Here is a 9,787-nt window from a genome sequence, read left to right on the forward strand (position 1 = left end):
AGAGAGAGAGAGAGAGAGAGAGAGAGAGAGAGAGAGAGAGAAGGAGAGGGAAATCAGGAGGAGACTGGTTTGACTGGAGTTCCAAGTTTGAGTAGGAGATAGAAGATTGGGAGAGGAAGTTACAGGGGTATGACAGATTATCAGAGATGGAAGTGATCTTAGAACACAGAATTTCAGAGCTGGGAGGATCCTTAGAGCATAGGATGTCGGCTGGGAGGACCCTTAGAACACAGGATGTCAGAATTGAGAGGGTCCTTAGAGCACAGGATGTCACAGCTGGGAGGGCCCTTAGAACCCAAACTGTCAGAGTTTGGAGGGGCTTTAGAACATAGAACATTAGAACTAGAAGAGACATTTTGTCTAATCCCCTAATTTTGTAGCGTTTTAGGGTTCAGAGTTAGAAGGCCCTTTCAAGGCCATCTTGGCCAGCCCTCTATTTTAAACGTAAGGAAATCAAGGCTGAGCCTGGTGGGGTTGTAAAGGGCTTCTAATATCAGATGGAGGAGTTTGGACTCCATCCTTAAAGGTATTTGGGACACCCCCTCAGTGGGGCGGCAGTGGCTGTTATAAAGGCAGCCCTTCAGGAAGGCTTGCTAGGATTCTGGGTAGGTCTATACTTGTCCTTTCTGTATCCCCAGGGAGTTGAGAGTCAGAGGCCAGCGCCCCAGCCACATCTGAGCTCTGCTCTGAGTTCGGCGCCACATGGCTGGGTGGGTGGGGGGTCTGTGGTCTGATGCCCCACTGCCACCTGGGCTCTGGGCTTTCACCCAGCCATTCTCTTCCCTCTAATTACAGGTCTAGAAATGGCTACCCTGGCCCACTGCACTAGGGGAAGGGAATAGTGAGGGGGCAGGGCATTGGGGACCCCAGGCTAGACTGTCTTCAGAGGTAGGCTGTACCTCTGGGATGGTGGGTTGCTATACAGTTAAGAGGGAATCTGCGACTTGGCTGGGAATCAGGCAGAAGAGGGGCTGATTTCTCTCAGGGATGATCCCTTGGGAATCTGGCATTTAATGTCCTTTTTAATCTTTCAATGTCACTCTCTAGAATCCCACCCCTCTCCCTGATAGCTCCAATATCCCCAGTCCCAGCAGCTCTTCTCCACCTCCCTCCCCCACCATAGCCTTGCTCTTTTAGGTTGGGGAAACCTTCCCCCATCTCAGTTTTACCCCCAGAACATTCCTTCCCACATTCCTGGGCTCCACCATTTGAATAATGTTCTCTATACATTTTCCATCTCTCTGGCAGAGATAATGCTCCTCCACCCCCAACATTCCCGGACCCTCCCACAGGGAGAGCAGTCCCCCTCAGGTTTTCAGGCTCTCCCATGTGGATAATGTCCCCTCCCTCACCCAGTTCCATTTCCTTTTCCTCATTTCCTGTCATTACCCCGCCACATTACCCAGACCCTCCCTCGTTTATAATATTACCCACAAAGACTGGCAGTGTGATGCAGTGAGTTGGATGCCAGACTTGGGAGTCAGGAAGGGTTCAAATTTGGAACCCAAAATTTGGGTTCAAATCTTGCCTCTGACGCTTAGAGGGTCTTTGGGCCTGGGCAGGATGCTCTAATGTAAAGCCCTAACCCTGACGAGCTTTAGTTTACTCACATGTGTAAAGAGGATAATAATTCTCACAGCGCCTGCCTATCAGAGGTGCTGGAGAGAGAAACACTTGGTGAACTTAGAGCTGCTCTCCAAATGTCAGGGCTGCCTTTTTGAAGCCAGAGGCAATGTGGCCCTAAAAGAGCTAGGAGGACAGTGAGGGTCACATCTTGCCTTTGATACCAACTGTGTGCTGACCCTTCCTCACCCTGAAGTATCCTCATCTATAGCATGGAGATTGCAAGGTTGGCACTTGACTCACAGGCTTCTTATGAGACTCAATCAAGAAGGCACCTACTGTGCTGAAGAGAGATGTAGAACAGCCTACTATGTGCTAAATTTGGGGGATGCATATTAATCGGCAAGCGCTTAGAAGGCACCTACTGTGTGCCAGGCACTGCGCTGAAGATAGATATAGCACAGCCTATTATGTGCTAAATTTGGGGGATGCATATTAATCAGCAAGCACTTAGAAGACACCTACTGCATGTCAGGCACTGTTCAGGGTGATGGGGATGGATCTAAAGACACCATGAGACAAGTCCCTGCCCTCTAGGAACTCCTCTTGTAGCAGACACCGTTCAGTTGTTCAGTTGTGTCTGATTCAGTGACCCCGTTTGGGGTTGGTTGTTTTTGGGTTTTTTTGGCAGAGATCCTAGGTTGGTTTGCCATTTCCTTCTCCAATATGACATGACAATATGCACATACATAAAATATGTGCAGAATATATATCACATAAATTCAAGTGAGAGAATTCTGTCAAGTCCTTTGCAAACCTTAAAACACAAGATGCACGTCACTTCTTGTTATCTCTAAGAATTCTGGCACCACCCTCACGTTTTCAGGCCCTCTGAGAGTGTTCTGTGGGTTATAGGAATAACTAGTAGTGGTAGTAGTAGTTAACCTTTATATAGCTCCTACTATGTGCCAGACACTGTGCTAAGCACTTTGCAAATATTATTTCACTTGATCCTCACATCAACCCTGGGAGGTAGGTACTATTATTATCCCCATTTTTGGATGAGGAAACTGAGGCATGCAGAGTTTAAGTGACTTGCCAAAGATCACATAGCTAGTAAGTATCTGAACTCAGGTTTTCCTGACTCCAAAGCCCAGCAATCTATCCACTGTGTGACCTAGGTGCCAAAGCCTGGTTATTTCTAGGAGTCAGGACAGGCATAGGGATGGGGAACATGTGACCCTCTAGGTCCTCAAGTGAATTAAAGGCCCTCACTTGAGGACCTAGAAGGCTACATGTGGCTTCTAGGCCCTAGGTTCCCCATCCTTGGGATAGGGAGTGGTGGGGGGAAGGAGAGCTATGTGTAGAAGTGAAGGTGCTCCTGCCCTGAAGGCTTTAAAAGCTTTTAGTAATCTCCTCCCAAGAGCATGGGGTGTAAAACTCCCATGGCCTACGTGTAAAACTATAACAGGCCAGATTTAGGTTATACCTAAACAAGCCCTTGCTGCTTGACAAGCGAGATGAATAGAACATGCTGTTGAGGTTGTGGGTGCCATACATCATAGGCCCAAAGATTTAGAGCCAAAAGGGATCTTGGAGGCCATGGAGACCAATCCCTTCGTTCTACAGAAGGGGAAACTGAGGCCCAGAGAAAGTACACGTTCAGGGTCACACATAAGGGTATCCCAGTATGTGGGGTGAGATTGGAACCTAGAATCTAGCTTGACTCCAAGCCCAGTGCCCTGTCTGCCAGGCCCTGCTGCTTTTCCTGTGCTGCCCTTCCTCAGCAGACCTGGGCTAAATGCTTGGAGCCAGGAGGCTGGACTAGATGACCTCTAGTAACCTTCTTAGAACCTGGAAGAGAGTTTTAACGTTGTCTAGGCCATCCCTCTGTAGCCTAGAGTTGAAGCTGAGGGGGTGTTTGGCCTTCCCCCATCTCAGCCCCACCTTTTCATTCCTGCCCCTCTTAATTGCACTCTGAGCCTAAAGATAGCATGTTGGGATTATGTGGGGTATGGGGAAGCCCCTCCCTTGGCACAACTCTGCCCAACAGGAGAGCAGGCTGTGTTCCTCCCTTATGGGGAGATAGCCCACAGGATAGGTCTCTTCCCCTAAACCTATAAATATCTCCCCATGTTCCCTACATTCCTTTTCTCCCCCCGACCCCATGGGCTAAGCAGAGAGTAGTCTGAAACGTGGCCTTCTGTAGGATGGGAGGTGGGGCCTGGCCTTGACCATCAGGGACCTAATCATAGACTTTTGGAAAACCACAGGCCCGAGGGATGCTGGGGCTGGTCTGCCCACTGAACCACAAATGCCAAGTAAAAACAGCTACCATGTTAAGGTCTCAATGAATACCTCCTACACAGTAACCCTGTGTTGTAGACAAAGTATTAATTATGCAGAAGGAAACTGAGTCTCAGGGATGTGAAGTGATTTGCCCATGGTCTTACAGCCAGTATTTTTAGACAAAAGGTTTGAACCCAGGTTTCCTGAAGCTAAGACTAGTGTTTTTTTTTGGGGGGGGGCAGTAGGAAATCTCTGTCCCCAGAGACTGGGGCCTAAGTTTTCTCCCCTGAGGTTGCTTTTGGCTTGACTTTTCACCCAGGACAATCAGAGGGAGGAGAGGGCAGTGGGGTCAGGCCCCCTTCCTTATTAGCCTCAATCTCTTGGGCCCAGGGTGATGGTTGAGACCTTGTCCCCAAACCTTCCCCCTCTACATTTACCAGACTGGTTAGGCACCCCAAGCTCCCCTATCTCCCCTCCTGAGCCTTTGGTCCTGACTGCCAGGCTGGGCCTTAATGAGGGTAATTTAAAAGCAATCAGCTAGGGCAGGAGGGATGTGGAAAATCTAATTGCAAAGCTCTATATAATAGAGAGTCTCAGCTTCACATGCAATCCTCTTTCCGTTCTAGTCTACCATGTGTATGGAAATGATCATTTTATTTGGTGTTTATTAAGTCTAGAAAAAAGAATAAAAATTCACAAAAAGTCATTGCAACAAGCTGATTGCCAATTCAATTGAGGGCACTGGGGGTCAGTGGGTGATTTTTTCTCCCAGTCTCCTCCCACTACTCTAGTCCAAGGGCCTGGTGAACCCATCTTAGTGTAGAACTGGGCCGGGTGGGGGCTGGGTGCCTTTTGTAAGGAGCTCGGCTTGGGTCCTGGGGGATTCAAAGCTACTCTGCTTCCCTTTTGGAATGTGGAGGGGGTGGAACGTGCCGAGCTCCAGAGCTCTCCTCCCTCTAGTCCGTCTTCTAGTCAGCTCCCAAAGTGGCCTGACTGTAACCCCTTTCCTGCTCAGTAAACTGCAGTGGCTCCCTATTATCTCCAGGATCAAATAGAAAATCCTCTGGCTTTTAAAGCCTTTCACAATCTGGTCCCTTTCCAGTCTTCTTAGAGCTCGCTCCCCTCCAGTGACATGGGATCTCTGGGATTCAGTGACACCAGTGACCTCCTTGCTGTTCCTCACCCAAGACCCTTCATCTCCGGACTCCAGGCCTTTTCACCGACTGTTCCCCAGGCCTGGAATTCTTTCCCACCTTGTCTCTGCCTCCTGGCTTCCTTCAAGTACCAGCAACCCCCCACCCCTTCCTCCAAGAAGCCTCTTCCTTCTCTCCTGTGATGCTGTGCCTTCTCATCAGGATTACTTTCAATTTACAAATGCACACGCACACACACACACACACACACACACACAATCTTTCTCTGTCTCTGTATATATAACCATATAATACAATATTATATATAGAATAACTACAACACAATAACTGTATATATATACATACATTTATGGTATGTACATAATCTCTTTGAGATAACTTTTAATTGATCACATACATGTACATATAATATATAATACAATGTGTATATAATAACTGTGTTTATACCATATATGCATTATATGTGCATATTATAACCATGTAATACTATATATACATACAATACTACGTATATATACATACATAGTATGTACATAATCTTAAATTATTTATAATTTATCATACAAATATATGCATGATACATAAAATGACTTAATATAGTATAGATATAATTATCTACATACCACATATTCAGATATACACATATGTATGTGTATATGCATGTATATATAGGTGTGCATACATATGTGTGTATATATACATGTACATATATTTATTTCACAATCTCTTTGGGCTTATTTTCAGTTTCTTATATATATTGGAGAAGGAAATAGTAAGCCCCTCCAGCATCTTTGCCCCCCCAAAACCTGTTGAACATGACTGAACCACAATAATATAATATATGTACATATATATAAAACCATGTAATATAATATACATATATACACAATAATAATTTATACACTATGTATGTTTATATGTGTGTGTATTACATACTTGGTTATTTATTTTTATATTGTCTCCTCATTCAATCCTGGGTTCCTTTAGAGCAGGGACTGGGTTTTGTGTGGTGTGTGTGTGTGTGTGTGTGTGTGTGTGTGTGTGTGGCCTCTCTTTGAATCCCCAGTGCTCTTAGCCCAATGCCTGGCACATAGTAGGGGCTTACGAAATACTTCTTTATTTTGGTTGTTCTAATTGAACTTTGTAGCCAAACCAGGAAGCACTCCAAGTGACAGTATTGCTGTATATATGTGGGTATGTGTGAGTGTATGTGTAGCTGTGATGAGCGTATATGTCTGCTCATTGCTCCCAGCCCCACCAGGTTGAGCTCATGGTTGAGGAATCTGTTTTTAAAGGGTTCTTTGGGCTCTTCTGTTGAAAGGCATTCAGAGGGGAGGGGAAGGGATGAGGGTATACTTGCTCCTAGCCTCTTAGAGTTGGGAGTGGCCTCAGAGGACATCTGGTCTGATCCCTGCTTGAACCTGAATCACCACCATCCAGCCTTTATCTGACCCCTTCCAAAAAAGGGGAACCCACCACCCCTTGAGGTGGCCCATCCCACATTTGGACAGCATGAATTATTAGGAAGTTCTTCAAGACCTCCAGCTGAAGCCTCCCTTTCTACTACTACAACCCATTGCTTCAAGTTCTGGCCTCAGAAGCCAGGCAGACCAGATGGAATCCCTTCAGCCATCCAGGATGGGACTGGGGTCAGGCGTCCAACAGGATGGAGGACTAAGTGGCTTCTCCCATCCTCTTCCATAGCACAGCTCTTCAGGGATTTGAAGGCAGCTATCCTGAAGCTCATCTTTTTCCAGGGTAAACATCCCCAATCTTTTCAGCCAATCCTCATTGGGCCTGGTCTCCACTCTTGCCACTGTGGCCAGCTTTCTTCTCCAGTTTCTGCAGCTTTCCCAAGATGCTTTGCTTAGAATGCAACATAGTATTCCCGATGTGGTCTTCCCCTCATGCCTCATTTGGAACATTGTTTTTATTTATTTATTTTTTTGAGGGGGGAAGGTAGGGCAGTTGGGTTTAAGTGACTTGCCCAAGGTCACACGGCTAGTTTTGTGTTAAGTGTCTGAGGTCATATTTGAACTCAGGTCTTCCTGACTCCAGGCTGGTGCTCTATTCACTGCACCACCTGGCCGCCCCGAACATTGTTTTTATTAATGACTCCAAGATGTAGTTAGCTTTTCAGTGTCTTACCAAATTGTTGACTCAGTGAGCTTATGGCTCTTGGCCTTTTTCATTTGAGCTGTTGTCTGGCCATGCTCCCCCTGTTTATGCTTATATAGTTGATATTTTGAACCCAGGTGTTCAATTGTGTCCAACTTTGTGATCCCATTTGGGGTTTTCTTGGCAAAAACACTGGCGTGGCAAATCTTACCCTAGTCACTTAGCTGTGTGATCCTGGACAAGTTTAACTTTTCTTAGTCTTAGTTTCCTCATCTGTAAAATGGGTATGGACTCAGATGAGATTATATATGTGAAATGCTTTGCAAACTAGAAGTGCTATCTGAATGTTGGCTCTTACTGTTAGCCAGAGGGAAGTCCTAGAATCACAGAATGTTAGAACTGGAGGGCCCTTAGAACACAGGACGTCATGGCTGGGAGGAGCCTTAGAACATAGAATGTCAGAGCTGGGAGGGCCCATAGAACACAGAATGTCAGGGCTGGGACCTTAGAACACAGGACGTCATGGCTGGGAGGAGCCTTAGAACATAGAATGTCAGAACTGGGAGGGCCCATAGAACATAGAATGTCAGGACTGGGAGGGCCCTTAGAAACAGAATGTCAGGGCTGGGAGGAGCCTTAGAACATAGAATGTCAGGGCTGGGAGGAGCCTTAGAACACAGAAGGACAGAGCAGAGAGAAGTCTTAGAACCCAGAATGTCAGAGCTGGGAGGCCCTTAGAACAGAGAATGTCAGAACACAGTATTTTAGATAGAGAGTATCTCAGAGAGCATTTTACCATACCTTTTCATTTTACAACTGAGTCATTTGAGAAGGGAAAGGACTTGTCCAAGATAGCCAGATGATCTAATGGGAGAGCTGGGGTTAGAACTCCAGCTTCCTGATTCCCAGTATGGAACATTTCAGGAAGCCTTTTTCATTACCTAGAGCAGATCAGGCCTGAGCTTGGTTGGATTTGGGTGACCTTAGAGGCCCCGGGGGTAGGGGAGGTAAGCAGGAGTACTATGAGGGCCTTACGGATGTCCAAGCACCTGATGTGGTCTATAGGAAGGCTCTTCTTTTTTTTCTCTCTGGAGGGAACCGAGGCCTACAAATGAGACTTTTCCAAGGAAGTCTTTGTGCGTAGGAGGGGAAGGAATGTTGGCAGGGAGGCAGGGCCAGCCAGGGCTTAGAATTTGTCATCCTCCTGTCTTCACACCACCTGTTGAGCCTCCCTAGAATTCGGTGTTTATTCACTGCCTTCTCCTTGTACGACATGCAGTCCTAGACACTGAGAGTGGGCTGGGGATGCACAGACAAATAAGTAAACTGTTGGTGTTAGCTCTCAGGGAGCTCCGGTGCAGTGCAGGGAAGAATGAACCATCTCCCTAGACCCTGGGGCGCTGCGGGCCTGAGCACATCATGACTTCATTGCTCCTGGGACAGGGCAAACTCGGTGACACTGTCATTACATCATGCTGTGTCTTCATGGCTTCTCCAGGACCGTAGCGTCCACACTTGGGATACCCTTTTCCCTCCATGCTCCCCATATGCCTTCTGTTTTCCTTCTAGGCCTAGTGTAAATCCCCCTTCTCCAGAAAGCCTTCCATGATTGCTCCAGCCCTCTCCTACCTCTCCATCCTGGGCCATTAAAACATGCACGCACTGACACAGGTAATTCTCTAGAGCCCTTTTTTTGTTCCTGTTTCCATCCCTGACCGAATGTCAGCTCCTTGAGGGCGGAGATGGCTTCCTTTCTGTCTTTGGATCCCAAGGCCTAGCAGATGAGGTGTTAATCAATACTTGTTGACTAACTTGCAAGGATGAGTTAGGTCTTCTTCCCAACCCTTGAAGGCAGGGGCTATCTTAGGCTTCTTGAACCATTATTGGTCAGGAATTGGCGATGCTCAATCAGTATTCCTTTGTTTTCCATCCTTTTCCCCTTCTCTGATTCCTTTTTTCTCTTCCTCTCCCTTCTCTTTCTCCTTCCTTTTCTTCTTGCTTGTCTGTTCCTATCTTCTCTCTTCCCCTTCTCTCTTATTCCTCTTCCTCTTGCTTTCCTCTCCCCTTTTCCCCTTTTCCTCCCTCCTCTCTCCTTTCTTTTCCTTCTTCTTCTCACTTCTCTTTTTTCCCTCTTCTCACCTCCCCTTTCCTTTCTCCCTCCCTTCTCCTTTTTTCCTCCAATCTCCTTTTTTCCTCTTCTCTCTTCCTCTCACCTTCTTCCCTCCTTCCATTTTGTTTCCACCTCCCCTTTCTCCTTCCCTCTTCTCTCTTCCCTCTCCTTCCTCCTCTCACCTCCTTCTCCCCTATCTTTCCTCTTCCTCTTACCTCCCCTTTACCCTCTTCCTCTCCTCCCTCCCTCCTGTCTCTTCCTCTCACCTGCCCTTTCCCTTCTCCCTCACTCCTCTCCCTCCTGTCTCTTCCTCTCTTTTCCTTGCTCTCTCTCTTTCCTTTTCCCCTTCCTCTTTCACTATTTCTTCTTTCCCTTTTCTTGTTTTTCTTCTCCCTCTCATTCCTTTCTCTCATCAATTTCAATTCAGTACACTGTGTCCTGTGCTAGGTGTTGGGAATATGAAGATCCAAATGCTGTTAAGCCTATTCTAGTCTAGTGGGGGGGGGGAGGAAGGGGGTAGGGGATAGGACATATGCAAACAGCTCAGAACTTA

The 9,787-nt window shown here is 46.8% G+C and overlaps 1 protein-coding gene across 2 annotated transcripts in view; it reads left to right on the forward strand.

Annotated features, from left to right (window-relative positions):
• SDC3 (syndecan 3) overlaps positions 1-9,787 on the forward strand; it is a 71,416-nt gene that overhangs the window by 9,124 nt on the left and 52,505 nt on the right. The window contains exon 1 of one of the 2 annotated variants that reach the window (XM_069078833.1): positions 8,676-8,795. The exons of the other annotated variant lie outside the window; for it this stretch is intronic. Within the exon in view, the coding sequence (XP_068934934.1) occupies positions 8,778-8,795 (18 nt within the window). The 5' untranslated portion in view covers positions 8,676-8,777. Of the gene's footprint in view, positions 1-8,675; positions 8,796-9,787 lie in introns of those variants that run through there. 2 annotated transcript variants of the gene reach the window in all.

The sequence above is a fragment of the Petaurus breviceps genome, unplaced genomic scaffold (assembly GCF_028583685.1).
Source record: "Petaurus breviceps papuanus isolate PSGF00001 unplaced genomic scaffold, PetGlider_PUasm1.0 91041, whole genome shotgun sequence".
Lineage (NCBI taxonomy): Eukaryota > Metazoa > Chordata > Mammalia > Diprotodontia > Petauridae > Petaurus > Petaurus breviceps.